Source organism: Silurus meridionalis, chromosome 4 (assembly GCF_014805685.1).
Source record: "Silurus meridionalis isolate SWU-2019-XX chromosome 4, ASM1480568v1, whole genome shotgun sequence".
NCBI lineage: Eukaryota > Metazoa > Chordata > Actinopteri > Siluriformes > Siluridae > Silurus > Silurus meridionalis.
In genome coordinates, this window is record NC_060887.1 from 7,851,993 (window position 1) to 7,869,627 (window position 17,635).

At 41.5% G+C, this 17,635-nt stretch overlaps 1 protein-coding gene across 6 annotated transcripts in view; it reads right to left on the reverse strand.

The window, feature by feature from the left end:
- Window positions 1-14,871, reverse strand: part of asic1c (acid-sensing (proton-gated) ion channel 1c) — a 53,668-nt gene extending 38,797 nt beyond the window's left edge. For all 6 annotated transcript variants that reach the window (XR_006925338.1, XM_046846619.1, XM_046846617.1 and 3 more), the window contains exon 1: window positions 13,655-14,871. Coding sequence is in view for 5 of the 6 variants with exons in the window: in XM_046846619.1 (XP_046702575.1) it covers window positions 13,655-14,218 (564 nt within the window). In the remaining variant the exon portion in view is untranslated. The remainder of the gene's footprint in view (window positions 1-13,654) is intronic.
- Between the last annotated feature and the right edge of the window lie 2,764 nt (window positions 14,872-17,635).

Here is a 17,635-nt window from a genome sequence, read left to right on the forward strand (position 1 = left end):
CGAATACAAATGATGGCTGATATTTAAACGGCTGTAACATTTGCAGAGGCCAAACAAGTTCCTGCTCACACAGGGATCTTACCTACGTCGCAACGGTAGGGCCCACCTTAGGGTTACAAACACCACCATCACCTCGTGGAGGTCCAAACGGTCTCGTCTTTAAGGAATGAAATCAATGAATTACACATCGATATGGACTCCGAGGGAGTTTAGCTTTGAGGTTTGGCATCAAGTGTGTTTGGAGACGCTTTCCTGCTCACCACAGTTGTAACATGCCCCCTACCCCCAACCCACCACCATTCTGTTCTTGAGAATCCCAGCAGGTGCACAAATGTGCCTGGGAACCTGAAGGTCCTAAAAGCTTGAAATGTGACTCTCTGGACGTGACTCGGTCTCCGTAGTGGTGATAAGTCATTTTCAGGTAGCAGGTTAACTTTTCTCTCCACATCGAGTCTGTACCTAATTTACATTCCAGCTGCAAATCATCCCTCTTTAGGACGGAACACTCTGACTCAGTGATTTTTTGTCTTGTTTGAGTCAATGGACATTTTTAGCTCCGCAGCGGCTGCTACTTTTGTAGATTCAAGCATCACTGGTGACAAAGGTCACGTTATCCTGCATCTTCACTGCTTTTTATTACGGTTTTATTATGATTACAGCATAACATGATGTGCCAGGAGTCTGTCAGTTGCACATCGACACACTTTTGGTATAACTTGTATGTAAATTCGTATAAAGTGAGCGAACCGATATCACCACACTTCTGGGGGGGGTCATATACCTTTTAAATGTCTGAATTATTGACGACTGAAATTGTAACCTGTATTAGGGATGGTAAGATTCACGGATTCACATTTGTACATCGGCATAAACGTTAACGATGCGATGAATCAAATATACATTTGCATCACAATCCATAGTTTTTTTTTTAACATATTGCGTCGCCAAAAAAAAGATTGATTCATATCTACTTATTAGTAGATGTGTTATACATTTTATATAGATCGATTTCTCCCATCGCAACACTACGGAGACCGAGACAAGTACCGAGAGTCATGTAGAATACAGATTTACATGGCAGAGGTAGATCTGCATTTTCCTGAAAACAGAACAGGAAGCGAACGTCTGGTTTTATTTATATCTTTTCTTACAGAATCATTTTATGTATTATAAACATTCTTTCGGCTTTTCCCATTAGGGGTCTCCACAGCGGATCATCCGTATTCATGATCCGCATGTTCAATTTGGCAACCCTCCCCATATATCCGGGCTTGGGACCGGCACTAAGAGTGCAACCCTAATGGCTGGGGTCGGTTCCCTGACCGGGAATCTATCTGAAGCTATAAACACTCGTTCCTTCACCAGCCTGTTGAATTTAATAGTCCGTATATAAGAGTGCTTTAAAAGACTCCTACTACAAATGTGAAATAAAACAACATCAGTCAGGGATCAAACGGTTTGTGTAGGTTTGGCGCGTGAACAAACCTTTATGCGGCGAGCCGTTACTACAGAAACGATCGAGGAAATGATTCGAACAAGGCAGATTTGGCAGATTTTAAGAGAAAGTCATTAATCGTGGATAAGATCTGAAGGTCATGGGTTCAAATCCCAGCACCACCAAGCTACTACTGCTGGGTCCTCAAACGAGGCTGTATAACCGAGATAGCTGTAAGTACGGAAATGCCGTAAATGTATATTTACTTCATTTATATCTGAGAAATGCATAACGGTCAGACGGGAAATGAAGGGTTTATGCTGCAGTTCCCACGCAGCAAAACAGACTGACAGAATGGCCGCAGGAGCAGCGGGATCTCTGTTCTACTCCAAGTGAAGTCTCTGAATAAGATGGAAACGCAGAGGTGAATCAAGTCACGTTGCCTGAAATAAAAAATAAAAAAAAACGCACCAGATGACTAATCTGGATCCGTTCTCTCTATAGACCCCGGGAACATATTCTTGTCTGTGTAATTATAATTGCAGATACGGGGAATCTGCGACAAACGCAGGGGTTTTCGGCTCAGGATTACTGCGAGGCTCGCTACAGTTCCCTCGGATTTTGCTGTTCTCATGGCAACATCAGGATGCAAGCTGTTTAATGTGTGGCCTTAACCTCAGCACGATCGGCAGCAAACAGCTGTAAATGTCACGATTCTGTCCACGCGAGTGAAACCAGCAAAAAATAAAAGACCTTTTGAGCTGGGGGGATGGAGCATGGAGGTGAAATAACGGTGTGAACATCCCGTTTAATGATCTGAATCGACAGCCCACGTCAAACAATGTTAGGAAGCTGTGGTCAAAACGCATGGTCAAGCATTATACAGTGTACTCGGAGCAAGGGCCTTGCTCAAAGGGCCCAACAGTGGCAGTCTGTCAATACCTGACCTTCTAAAAAGCAACTCAGAACCTTAGCTACCTGTCCTTCCACAATCCATAAAACACAATATGTCTAAATTTATACAAATGCCACCACACATTAAGGACCTTTGATTTGAGAGGGGGGGGGGTGCAAACTTTTGAACAGAATCAACAGTTTTTGTTCATTTTGTTTGGAAGCTAGGTGATATTCATTTACACCGATCACCCTGTTCAAAAGTTTACATCCCCCTTTCTCTTAATGTAGTCAGTCACGAGATCCTTTGAATCTCACTATATGGCAAAAGTATGTGGACACCTGGCCATAAGATTGGTATGTGAACCTTTTTGAACATCCCATTTCACATTGGGTGCCCATTTGATGTTTTGCCTGAGGCACACCTCTGCAATAATCATGCTGTCTAATCAGCATCTTGATCTGCCACACCTGTGAGGTGGATGGATGATCTGGACAAAGGAGAAGTGCTCACTAACACAGATTTAGACAGATTTGTGAAAAATATCGTGTACATAAATAAAGCCTTCGATCTTTGAGTCCAGCTCATGAAAAATGGGGGCAAAAACAAGTGTTGCATTTATAATTTTGTTCAGTGTATAAGTGATAATAAAATAAAATAAAAACTAAAAGCCCCTTGGGGTAGATTCTGGGGAACACACTTCTGGGGAACACACTGGTGGAACCTTGTTTCATTTACAATCCCATGGTGTGGTTGAATGTGGATTTCAGCTGCTGGAGGTGGAATGTCCTTGTTTCTTAACTCATGTAAGCATAGCTAATGATCGCGTAGGAGGGCGCCTTTGTCTCGTTCACTGCATCCAGCCTTCAGTTTGATTACAAGGCGTCCGGATCGTACGAGACAGGAGGACAGTTTGGGAGGATCGAGTTGTCCACTCAAAGCTCCAGCATCCCGAGTACGATTTGACGGTCTGGTTACTCTGTGCTCAATTCCACATGTTCTTCCTGTGTCAGCAGAGGTTTACAAGAAAACGCCTTACTCGGCAATCATGAAATATACCCACAGAAAACATTGTATAAAATCTAACCCTAGAACTGTGGGTGGATAATGACATCATGGAGCTGCTGGATGTCAGACACATGATGTTTCCCTCAATTAACTGCAGCTCCCCAGTACCAGCATCACTCATGCATCACCAGACCATGATGCTGCCACCACCATGCATGACTGTAGGCAAACAATTTTCTTGCTGCTCCTCACCAGGGTCTCATTACACATACTGGACACCCTCTGAGTCAAACAAGTTTAGCTTGGTCTCATGCATGATGCACAGCATGAGGACGCAACTTTTTTTGATTGACCCTTGCAAGGCTTGTTTCGAATGAAACCCATCTTGGAAAACCTCTGTATGACCGTTTCAGGGTGTTACTGATTTTCTTATAGCCTCAGCCATCTTTGTGGAGGGCAACAAATCTAATTCTCAAATCCTCCAAGAGTCTTTACCATGAGGTGCCATGTTGAGCATCCAGTGGACGGTATGAAAGAAATGTACTCAAAGCACCAAATTTTATAGGCTCTAATACAAGATACACAAATTGTAATGTGCTTGGACCCCCTTGGATCGCTTAGTTACATACAGCGATATTATGTACATGTGTTAACAACAGAAGACATTTGAATGCAACACCTAGACAATTTGGATCACAGAAACACAGCTGCTCCTTTGGATGAGGAGCTCAGAAAGTCTGGGGAAAGCTGCTTATCGGCTCATTACAAATGCGATCATTGTTGTTTCACACCAATTCACACCCCCCAGACTCTAATTCACACCTCGAGACACCATCGACACTCACGTGACTAAACTAGTGTCACAGATTTTAGGGGTGTCCGTACAAGACACCCACTAGCCATTTAAGAATAATCCTGGATGGCCCCCTATAAAAAATCTTCACGAAAAAAAACAAGTCATTAGAAACAAATCTTTGAGATTCACAGCCATGGTGACGGAACTGCATCAGTCTGGCTATAAATAGAGACATGTGCTCAGCACAATACACAGATACTATGTGGCTTTCCAGCAATGCTTGCTTTGGTATTAAGGGGTCTGTCTTATGCCAACCATACCCCCTCAGAGGCGCATTACACCACCATCAGCAGCTTAAACTATTGACACAAGGAAGGGCAAGGAGTTTTGCCACTGGGAACATATTTTGACCTGACGTTCAGTAGGATGCTGCAGAAATAGACATTTCTACAGTACTACAAACATCTTGTACGTTATAAGGTACTTTTCTGATCGCAATGTTTGTAAGGATTGCTGAGTTTAGTTAACTAAGGTGTCCAAGCACCTGGCAATAATATAGCTGCAAGTAACTACGAGGTCCAAGCACCTGTACATGAAATATCTGCAAGTAACTGAGGGGTCCAAGCACCTGTACATGAAATATCTGCAAGTAACTAAGGGGTCCAAGCACCTGTACATTAATTATTTGCAAGTATCTCCGGGGTCCAAGCACCTGTACATCAAATATCTGCAAGTAACTGAGGGGTCCAAGCACCTGGTACATGAAATATCTGCAAGTAACTGAGGGGTCCAAGCACCTGTACATGAAATATCTGCAGGTAACTAAGGGGTCCAAGCACCTGTACATGAAATATCTGCAAGTAACTGAGGGGTCCAAGCACCTGTACATGAAATATTTGCAAGTAACTGAGGGGTCCAAGCACCTGTACATGAAATATCTGCAAGTAACTGAGGGGTCCAAGCACCTGTCTGGTCCTTCTCCGCCTGAACTCTTTTATCAACAATAGATTTTTACCCCATTCGAACTACATCTGGGTTTAGATAGATGGAGGATTTTTTTGCGGCACAATTCCGACATGATCGGCTGATAACTGCAGGGTTTTTTTGTTGCACAATGTCCAGGGTTTAAACGGTAGCAAATTTCCTTTCAGATCCACTGTTCTTACTGTACAAATGACTCCTGTTAAACACTACATGAAGTATTTATTTCTAAATGCAATTCGGACCACGCCGGTGACGGACACAGTGAGCACCAGCTAATCCGAGTCTTTATATGGAGACATCATTAGGCTTTACAAAGCTTTTCCAGCCTGGAGCTCCCTTCCAGCAGAAATCTTCCTCCTCCAATTAAACAGGATTGGTCCAGGGGGCTCATGGCGCTGTCTGCTGTCTTTCATTTCTCCTTTCAAAATTTTTTCCAGTTTTTCCCCACACACTGTTCGAGGTAATTACGGCGTTTCCAAATTAAATGTCAAGCGCGGCTGTAATATTGCTATGAAACTGACAGTAGATCATAACTGAACCTACACTCTGACCTCAGTATCCTTCCTTCCTTCCTTCCTTTCATATTTCTTTCTTTCTTTCTTTCTTTCTTTCTTTCTTTCTTTCTTCTTTCTTTCTTTCTTTCCATATTTAAGGATTATTTGTATCCTTCTCCTTCTTTCTTTTTCTTCCCCTATTTCAGGATTTTTTTTATATCCCCATCTTCCTTTTCTTTCTTCCTTCCTTTTGAGGATTTTAATATTCTTTCTTTCTTTCTCTTTCTTTCTTTCTTTCCATATTTAAGGATTATTTGTATCCTTCTCCTTCTTTCTTTTTCTTCCCTATTTCAGGATTTTTTATATCCCCATCTTCCTTTTCTTTCTTCCTTCCTTTTGAGGATTTTAATATTCTTTCTTTCTTTCTTTCTTTCTTTCTTTCTTTCTTTCTTTCTTTCTTTCTTTCTTTCTTTCTTTCTTTCTTTCTTTCTTTCCATATTTAAGGATTATTTGTATCCTTCTCCTTCTTTCTTTTTCTTCCCTATTTCAGGATTTTTTATATCCCCATCTTCCTTTTCTTTCTTCCTTCCTTTTGAGGATTTTAATATTCTTTCTTTCTTTCTTTCTTTCTTTCTTTCTTTCTTTCTCTCTCTCTCTCTCTCTCTCTCTCTCTCTCTCTCTTTCTTTCTTTCTTCTTTCTTTCTTTCTTTCTTTCTTTCTTTCTTTCTTTCTTGGATTTTAATATCCTTTTCCTTCTCCCTTCCTATCTTCATAGTTCCAGGATTTTTTTATATCTTTCCCTTTCCTTCCTTCCTTTCTTTCGAATGAAAGGAAAAAAGTCAACCTTTGCATTATTGCCATGTTACTAAATTAGTGCAAAGACAAAAGCTAATTTTTTCCTTCTTCTCAGCATGCGATATCTGTTTATATTCCCAACCCTGTGCATGATTTGATGCATCTGGCTTGCGTCCATGGCTCTCAAACGTGGTCAGAAAATCACTAGTACGCTGTCATACTGTGTCTGTAACTGGACAGTGTTTCATTCCTCACTTCACACACACACGTTCTCGTTCACAAGCAAAGATATTTTTGTCCAGTAAGGATTAATTTGAAACCCCCCGGCTGAGATGCGACGTGTTTGATGATCGCAGATGCGATAGATCACGGCGCAAACACGGGTGACAGATGCTGTACCGAACTTCCTAGCCTGCTCGAAATGAGACCCACGTCTTTCCCGTGATGCTCGTTATGCTTCTGACTGGAGGAAAGAAAATGTCGTCCTCATATCACATGAAATGGTTCAAAACCGAGACACGTTTTCACACTCTTTACTAATGCTGGGACCGATCGAGTTACTGGTTCTGGTAACTATTTTCCTAATAGCATCAGGTTCCACTTTCACCAAAACAATTTGCTAGCAACTCCCATCAATTTCTTTTTAGCGTTATTAAAATGCACCATATTTGTTAAGAGTGAATAGTGGATTGTAATTGGCTGGAAATTCAAGTGTAGTAGGTAGTTAGTGGCTTATCATTAAATCCCCAACACCACCAAATTGGGCCCTTGAGCAAGGCCCTTGTATGAATGGTCTGCCATTAAAGCAGTCTGAACTTCTGACCGAGCTGCTCTTTTGGAAATCCAGACTGCGCTTTCTGACCAGTCGGAAATCCCACAGCACCGAGGTACGACGAGTTAATCCTTACGCAACAACAGGCTGCTGCTGGAAAGAAGAGACTCCGCCATTTTGGAGAATACAAGACGAAAGCTGAAGGAAAAAAAGAAAGTATCCCTTTTCTGAATACTAACGAGCCGGAGGAAGTGCGAGAAAAGCATTAGAGTGGCTAGGCTAGCTTTGGCAGATTTCTTTCAGACCGTGAAAAAAAGAGTGATCAAAGCGGAAGGCAAAAAAAAAAAAAGAACAGTCGTTAGACACTCTATCAGAGTTTCAGCACTCTCAGAGACATTTCAAATGAACTCATTTGATGGACTTGTCTTTTTAAAAACGGAGATTCCAACTTTCCATTCCATTGCAATACTTTGTAATAAAGGCCCACTGGGGCATGACTCCAGCTGCCCCACAAAATGCTTCATAATGGGTGAATACTGAGTAGTGTAATTAGACCTTAATAAGGGTTGATCATCAAGTTCGGGCCAGAACTACGGCGAGTTCTGAGATAATCACCACAGACTTAAAGTTAAAAAAAGCCATCAGTCTGTTTTATTTCAATCACAAAAACGTTCTCGCACCTTATTCTCAAACATAATTCCCAATTCTACGGCCAAACTATGAAATTGTCAAGGATCTGTCCAGGCTAGTGTTAGGTCTGGACCAAACACTAGCCTGGACAGATCCTTGACAATTTCATAGTTTGTCAGAATACTCAACCATGATACAGCACTGTCAGGACAGAGGGTTAGGGGCCTTGCCCAATGGCCCCAAACCCTCTGTCCTACAGGGGTGCTGTATCATGGCTGAGTGTATGTTCTGACCCCAGCATCATAACATTGATTGGATATGTGAATTGAAGGCATGTCTTTCTTTCTTTCTTTCTTTCTTTCAAAATCTTACAACATATAAAACTTCACTCAATGTAAAATTTAAAAAAGAGTAAAAAAAGCCTTGAATATAAAATTATAAAATAATCTCTTTTATTAATAATATTTTATAAAAAAAAAAAAAAAATTGGCATTACAAATTCCTCTGAAACTACCTTTGTTTTCTTACTTACTTACCTACTTTCTTTCTTCCCTTTATTCTTAACTATCTCAATTAAAAAAATCCTTTCTTTGTTTCCTCTCAAGCAATTTGTTGTAGATTCTTTCCTCACTATCCAAAAAATGGTTTTGGGGCGTATTGAGTTTCTCAACCCACAATTTTCCCAGTTTACTTTCTTTCCTTCTCTTTCTTTCGAAAAGCTTTCATGCTATTTAAGATGTATATTGAGTGCTTGTACGCCTTTCCCCAAATGGGACATGATCAAACTCTTGATGTCACCCAGATGAGGATGGGTTCCCCTTTTGAGTCTGGTTCCTCTCAAGGTTTCTTCCTCATAACATCTAAGGGAGTTTTTCCTTGCCACAGTCGCCACGGCTTGCTCATCAGGGACAAATGCACACCATTCACCATCACTGTTGATTTGTGTAAAGCTGCTTTGAGACAATGTCTGTTGTGAAAAGCGCTATACAAATAAACTTGACTTGACTTGACTTGACTTGACATGTCCTAATGCATTTATATTTCAAAACACCCCCCGTTTTCCTTTCAGTTCACCATACTTTTGAAAGAGCAAAGCTTCGTTTCCTTCTTTTTTCCATCTCTAATTGTGTGTTTGTGAACACTTGAGAAGTTTGAAAAGCTAATTGATACTCGGTTTGATTGGATGCAGTCTCCTAGGGAACTCGACGATGTCTACTTTGAGGCCATTTGATAAGAATGGACGAATGACTCCCCCCTCCGACGGTAAACAGAGGAACCAATCCATCTCAGTGTATCTCCAGCACATCCGCCGATATAGACGGCTAATTGAAATGATCCATAGACAGCAACATGAAGAGAGAGCATCTAGCCTGTTAGGCTAGATTTCTAGAACCTCTTTTTCTACAAATGGATGCCATTTCTCCATCGCCGCAGCACTTACCGAAACAATATTAATACACGCCACTTTATGCAGGTTTCCTCCACTCTATTAAGGTTGTCGAGGGCCACAAATGAATACGTTGTGGCTTTGAGTGAAAGTTTCTCGAGACGTTTTGAGAACGAGAGCAAGAAATCGATTAAACTTCAGCGACGGCAACGGAGACCGAGATCACATTTTACAGCAGTCGCCAGGTTTCGTGACATGGATTCCCATTAAATAATTCATCAGTGCCCATATGTATATCGGATTTGATGGTCTACAACAACATGTCAAATTGTGGATGTCAGGGATTCATGGCCAGGACGCTGGTCAAGCTAGTTTTTAAAATTTTCCTAACATCTAAATTAATAAACCGTTCACCATTCCATCACTTTCTTGACCTTCAATTGATTATTGGTGTAAATATACATTATTTGTACATTTATATATATTCAAGTCCCATCGGTCCTCCATCACATGGTAATGAAATACTTCAAGTATAAAAATGTGTTATTTATTGAAATATCAGTTCTAAAATCAAATCGCATGCTCCAAGTTCGAAGAAAATAAAATGTAGTTGTGTTTAGTCTAAACTGACTTAGTTTGAAATTACTTGCATTAACGATTCGATCGTTTGTTTGTGGTTAGCTTTGAGCATACGAACGATATTTTTCCACAGAGAAAATCACAAACAAAGAACACAAAAAAAGGACGAGATAAATCCTGCCGATCATTGCGCCCCACCCGTCATGTCTTAATTCCCCACTAGAGGGCCGTGCCCCACAACTGAATCGTTTTTAAACAGGAGTTAAATTTGGAACTGTTGACGACGTTTTAAAACCAATTCTGCGGGATGATCCAGCGGGATCATCCAGCTAGGAGGACTACAGCGAATCGAGAATTAGCCCTCACCTTTCCCTGTAGCGAGCTAAATTATTCGAGAGGGCAAAGCTCATCATCTTCCTCGCTTAAATCCCACTGGAATGCACCTGACTCGCTCTGGGTTCTTGACAATGTTAGACGAACGGAAGGGGGCATTCCGACAGCTTGTCAATCAAAGAAGCTGCTTTACCGCCGATGATGTAACACGCGAGTAACCCGGGATGCCGGTGAAGAAAACGCTGCTCTATTAGTGATTTTTTGGGGCGTTCGCTACGCTAATATTTAGCTTACCGTCAGGTCTAACCGGTAAGAAAAGCGCAAAAGAGTGCAGTCATCACGATTAGGTTCTGCTGGATGAACAAAAAAAACGACTAAAACCACCTTTCTGACTTCATTCGACCCGAAAATCCGCCGTTTGCTCACAGTTCTAATAACGTGTTGAAGATTAGCAAGAATCTTGCAAGGATTGCAAGACGTGAACCCAATCTCAGGCGAATCAAGCGATTGACAGGGACTTCGGAACTACCATGACACAAACCTCAGAACATTTGCTGAATATTAGAGATATAAACCTACACACCCACACACACACACACACACACACACACACACACACACAGAAAAACTAATTAAAAACAAAATGCGTTCGTAGCTCCAAGCGTGTGCACTCGCTACAACGCCGTTGTGTCGTCTCGGTGACCTGGCAAGTGTTTGTCATTATGCACAACAAAAGCAATTACCCATGAATGATTTGCTTTGGCGAGGCAAAAGCCTCGTTGCCAGGCAACACTCATGTAAATGAAGAAATGCTTCATCTCCAACAACATAAAAAATTGTGTATAAAAGTAAAACGGTTCATGATTTTATCCATTTTATATATATTCATATATTCAAATAGCACTTTCAATGGAACTTCTCCCAAGTTCCCCCGATTTTACAAAAACAAAGAGGTTATGAAGTTGATGCCTCTCAGTTTGTCTATAAGTTTGCCCCAAACAAGTCAGTGGTGACGGCAGTGAGGAAAATCTCCCTGAGACTCAAGGAACCTTGAGGGGGAACCAGACTCCAAATCTGGGGGACACTGAATGTCCATTCATTACAGTTGTTGAGTTGTACTTTTTAGTGATGGGGGCTTAAATAATTACAAAGTTATATCTAGTTCCTGTTTGAACATACACTATATTGCCAAAAGTATTGGGTCACCTGACCTGACCTTTCCTGCTATATGTGGTTCTTTTCCAAACTGTTACCACAAAGCTGGATTGCTAAATTGTCTTTAGATGGTGCTATAATAAGATTTTGCATTCACTTGAACTTGGAAACCCAAACCTGTTCCAGCACGGCGATGCCCCTCTGCACAAAGCGAGCTCCTTAGGGGTTCTAGTTTACATGCTTTGATGAGGAAGATCTTGAGTGGCCTGCTATAGAGCTCTGATCTCATCCCTACTGAACACCTTTGGGATGAATGTGAACGCTGAATGCACCCCAGGTCTCCTCACCCTACATCAGTACCTGCCTTTCGTAACACCCTTGTGGCAGATGAACACAAATATCCATAAGTGGAACATCTTCCCTGAAGAGTGGCGGGAATTATAAGTCAACGTTTCTCCTCAAACTGCAGTAGACGACTTTCACAAACACTTAAAAGAACACCCTTTTTTTAGAAGGAGGATATGATGGCTAGAGCAACTTCTTGAAGGTTCTTTCAAGTTCTTGCTCAACTCAACTCTGGCCTCAGAAAAGATTTTCCATAAAAAATTCAATAAAATAAAATAACATTTTCAAAATGGGGGTCTGGATTTGAGAGTTCCTTTGGGGAGCAGGTCGAGTTTTGATTTCCTACAAGGTGATAAAGCGAGAATGGTTTAAGATAAAGCAAAGGAAAGGAAAATGTGGAGTTGGTTTATACATTCAGCCGACTTTTATTTTTAAATATCAAACAATTAAAAAAAAAAAAAAAAAATAAATAAATAAAAGCATGTACAGGCTATAATTTGAATAAGAAGATATAATTAAAAATACACTTACAAAGTAAATATATTTGGACCAGGTGATACAACACTGATCCAACCCAGGCCACCTGAACTCATTCGCTGTGGAAAATATGTAAAAAATTATTTTATATGCTCAAAGTTCTTGATTTACGGGGAAAAGTCTTTTTTTTTTAATTCTTTATTTATTCAAATTCACACACAAATATTATAATTTTTTTTTTAACTACAACCTCGATTATAGACAGAAAATAGAAAGTAAAATGGATAAACTTTAGTATTAAAGAACAAAATGCAAATAGGTTGGAAAGATAAATAAATAAATAAATTAATTAATTAATTAATTAATTAATTAATTGGTGAATCATGAAACGCACAGCACACTATCAGGACCGGAAAAAGCGTTAATATTTATTATTCGTGCTATTCCCGTCATTGCTTTCGTTTGCAATTACCTCCAATTATTCCTGTGGAGTCTCACAGGGTATTAAATACCTCCAGGTTCCGTAATGACCCGTAATTTCAATAATACCGTTCAACTATATTGTACAGTACCTGCTCGTGTTGTGAAAGGTCTCTGGAAATAATGAGTAAATCACATGACTGGCGCACACTCTCTCGAATATGTCCATTCATGACGCTGATAATACACACATCACCAAAGAATGAGTAGCAACGACAGATTCTCTGGTAGACTTTATACTTTTTTTGCTAGTATTCTAGAATCCTTGGACTAATTCATGTTATGAACGTCCCCCAGATGATGCTACATTCTAAAGTATACGCCAATGAGCTAAAGAATCAGAAAACTCAAATCCATTTGTACGTTCTTGTCTAAATAAAATCAGAAAGTGGAGACGCCCTACAATCATGGTCAACAGTTTCTTGTTTAACTGTAACAATTGACTTTCATATAACTATATTATACCACTCATAAGAACACCTTCTGACCAATCATAATCGAGAATTAAACAATCTTAACTTTTTATGCAATGGCCTTATAACCCCCTGGGGCTCACCCAAGACTCTAATCCACATGTGCATCTGTATAAAGAAGATTTTTAAGACTTTGCATCCAAAAGGTTATAAGTCCAGCCACACCAAACTGCCACTTCTGGGCCCCCGAGCAAGGCCCTTAACTCCATAGCTGCTCAGTTGGATATCATGTATATATTCAAAAAGGTGTGCATATATATCAGCAAAACTTTTATTTCATTTAGCTCCGATCTAACATGGGATATATCGAACAGAATCATACAGGATGTATACTGATCCTTCATCACTAAGCTGCTACATCTTAACGAACAGGAAGTCATTTATACAACCGGCGAGTCGCACCACAAGACGTCGGCACTTATATAGATATTTCATGCTAAGATATTTCATAAATGATTGAATGTGTCAGGATGGAGAAAGGTCAGTCATCTTGGACTGACCAAATAAAAACCGCTAAGACGGCTTTAAAGGAGCTCCGCCCATTTGCATTTGACACGGCGTAAACAGGAAAACAAAGAAACAAAAGAAAGCCATGCCGAGATCTCGGACAACTCACTGTGGTGAAGTTGAAATGGTAGCAGTTTTGGCCTTGGAAAGTGCACTGTAGAAGCATGTCACTGATGTCGTGGCCCGTTCGGTTATAGAAATCGGTCATGCTGAACTGTTTAGGATTAAAGTTGGCAAAATTGGCCTTTTCTTTAAGAGCAGCAAGGAATTCCGGCTCGGCCAGGTTTGGGTTCGCAATCTGGTAGTTCTCGTTGAGCAGGGCAAGCAGCTCTCCTACGTGGTAGATGTCGTTTTTGGTCATTTTGGAAAAGCGGAACTCGTTGAGGTTGCACAAAGTAATGGCGGGAAAAGTGAGGTTCGTCGCTGCCACCTCGTCCAGTTTGGTGACGTGAGGAAACTCGAAGTAGTAAAACACGCGGTCCATGCAGACCACAAGCAACAGCCCGAGCGAGCCCAGAAACGACAAAGTCCACAAAATGCGCCGGAATGTCATGTGTCCGTAGGCGAAAATGTGGCTCATGCCGTGCAGCGTGGACGAGTTGGCGAAAGCTTGCAGGTTTGAAGGCCTGATGCTCTCAATGCTGTCCTCTGAATCTCCCTTCATGGCTGTCATGGCAATTCAGATCCTAATCAAAAGTTGGGAGAGAAAATGGAATAATTTGTCAATTGGATTCAGTAACTACTGCACATGATCCAAAGATCTCAAGCTGCTCTCCTCTTCTTGCTTGAAATCTGCTGTTTAAATCAAGAGGAACCTAAGCCTGTGAAATTCACGTTGCACACTGAGAAGTGTAAATGAAAGAGAGATAAGGAGCCACAGCAGAACCATTCAGCAGCTGACTGGACCGTGCCTCATCCAGCTAGGAGGACTACATCGGCTCGTTTGGTTTTGTGAATGGGGAGGAAAAAAAAATCATTTCCGTTGTCAGATATTCATGTCCCCTCACTGGATGTTCCTCGCACTTGCTCTCCCCAGATGCAAATGAAGTGTCAGAGACCTCCCCCCTAGTCCGTTTGTCAGTCAAGTCTTCCGTCGCCTCGTTCCTCCAGGGATCTACGATAAGCGCCAAGGGCTACCTTTGGACGCATAGAAATGCCTCGCTCAAGGTCTCGCCCAGCGGTTTTCTTCAGATCTGTTCATGCTGGTTTGCACACCGGTGCCTCAATCCTTTTCGTCTCTTGTGCAAGCACAGAGCTCGCTGGCTCGTCCCCCCCCTTCCTCTCACTCCGGCTTTTTAGTAGTCAGAATCCATCCCACTGCTGAGCTCCTGCTTCACCAGAGTGTGTGTATGTGTGTGATAGAGACAGAGAAAGGGGGAGAGATAGAATGAGTGCGAGCAAATGTTGGGGGGAGGGCAGACGGGGCTTACTCTCAATGCATTGTCTCCAGGTTTCACAACAGGACCATCACAACCTGTGATCTACAATCTGGTTGCACAGCCACAGGTAGTTGCCTATCGGCATTCGCGAAACAAAAATTTCATACTTGTCAAATCTCCAGAGTGCAATTCGTTCAGCTTTCCTGCAGAAACCCACAGGTCAAGCCTTCTTTTTTTTTTTTGTTGTTGGAGAGAGTGGTATTTTCACGTGGGAGGATGTAGTCTAAATAGTCAATTAGTGACACTGATGCATGGACCAGGGTGATATGAAAATGTGTGGCAATTTGCAAAAAACTAACATTTGTTATTTATTAAAAATAACACAATGCATAACATACCTTTTTATCAAATCCATTAATGGATACGTTTTAGGTTGAAAAATCTAATTCCGTGGTATACAAGAAGCAACCCGAATGCCTGAACAGCTTGATGCTGCAAACTGCAGATTTATGTAATTATTTATATAAGGAACAAAATCTTCCATGCCAAACATTAACAACAAGATGGTGCGATGAAACAACTTGGTTCCAATTTTTTAACCGACAATTTAGCGCAAAAACCCACTAGAAAAGTTCGAGCTTCAGGGGAGTTCCATTCAAAAATGCGAAACAAACACAGAAAGGAAATGCCAACGCCGCAAATCTTTTTCCGCCATAAAATGTCACATGGTTTTACTTTGTTCGAATAATGGAGTCGACATATAGATTGGACATGTGAGACAAGATATATCAATTTACACTCAACATTGTTTTTTCCTGGAAATTTCGCCCACGTCTTCGCATGCCGTCTTCACTACATTCACGATCGCTGCAAAATTGCAAACCTTACGCTAGTCAATAAAAGCAAATTAATGGCCTTCTACACTACCGAATCAATACACAGCTGGTCTTGTTTCCGCCGCGATCATAAGATCCGTCTTGGTCTTGGATCAACCTGGACTTGTTTGTCATAACGAGTGGATCATATCGCAAAAGTTTTGCTGACCTAGCGCAAGACGTGGCCCACCAAATTACAACCTCATCATTCCTGGGGCACTGTTGTTTCCGCCACATAATGTTCTGGTTAATGTAAGGTGCAGTGCATCAAACATAAAGACCCTTGAGGAGGGGTTCCTTGGGGTCTGTTCACACCTGGAATTAATAATTGATACGGACCACTGAAGTTTCTTGTGGATGAAGCGCTTGGAAAAATTGCAGCAGACCATCTCACATTGGGAAACAACGCAGTCAATGGAATTAGATAGTCTTTGGTTGCTGTCCTTTGTGTTTCCATGACAAGTAAATTTCGAAGACTACTGCCAAACGTGGGACCACACGGACCAGCCTCTACGACCCTGTCGGCGGTTCACCACTGTTCCTTCCATGAAGCACTTTTGATAGATTCTGACCACTTCAGACCAGGAAACAGCCCACAAGAGCTGCAGTTTTGGAGATGCTCTGACCCAGTCGTCTAGACATAATTTTTAAAACTTGCCCATATCCTTATGCTTGCCTATTTCTCCTGGTTCGAACAACAATTTTGAGGACAAAATGTTCACTTGCTGCCAAATATATCCCACCCACTAACAGGTGCACTAATGAAGAGATAATCAGTGTTATTCACTTCACCTCTCATTAGGTTAGTGACAAATGATATAGTTACAATGCAGGATCCAGCATACGAACATACACAAGGTGGAGCATATAGAAGAGTTTACTGGTGATATCCCTCCTGTTGGGGAACCTGCAGGAACCTGCCTCTGTGGCAGCAAGTGTGTGGATACATGCTAGCTATAAAACAGTAAGAGTTGTTGTTGAAGACAAGTCAAGATGGATACACACTATGGGCATCAGGCCATGCCCGATTCCAAAGTCTCCAGGACACTAGGACCAGAGGACATTATAGAACATTCTTTCTCTTTCAAACTTGGAGAACAAGCAACATAATGAATGAACACTTTCACCTGCATGCGACAAACACCGGGGCTATTTATATGCCGTGTGTTTTGCAGTACACGACTGAAAATCAGGAATGATTGAGCCCGTTCAGTACGGAGATAGCGAGGCTTTTTACAGACAGCGTCCTGCTGAGTGAGTGGGTGTGAGCGTGCATGCTATATAATTTTCCGTACATCCATCCCTGTTCTTTCGAATAAACACACCTCCGAGGTCGTTCCTGATTCCTGACTCCTCAAGTTATCCCTTTCACCTTCTAATGTGTTACGGTCCCATAATCTTCTCCTCAACGAAAATGTTAGTCAACTACTATAAACTGTGTAATTGGTGGCTTTGTCATTCGATCAGGGATCACTGGATTTCGTGAAACGGTAAGAATCGGCATCGATGATGACTTGAAATGGAAAAGCAAAGAAATTCTTTGCTCATGCAGAAGTACTACACAGTCCATGTGCTGTCTGTTTTGCCAGCCTCTAAACTCCCCCCTAAACCACAAGTGAAAATACTGGAACATTTTTGAAAACGAGTGTGTGTAATCATACTTGGCTGAAGATTCATAACATACCGAGAGGCACTCATTATTGCTTGCCGTACCGCCTTTCTGAGAAACGTAAACAGCTGTTCCTGGGTTTTGCCAGAATAAGAACTGCAGAAGCCAAATCTCAGTGACAGGCTGCCTGTATTCACACAGGAGTTTACAGGCTGCCAGTCAAGGAA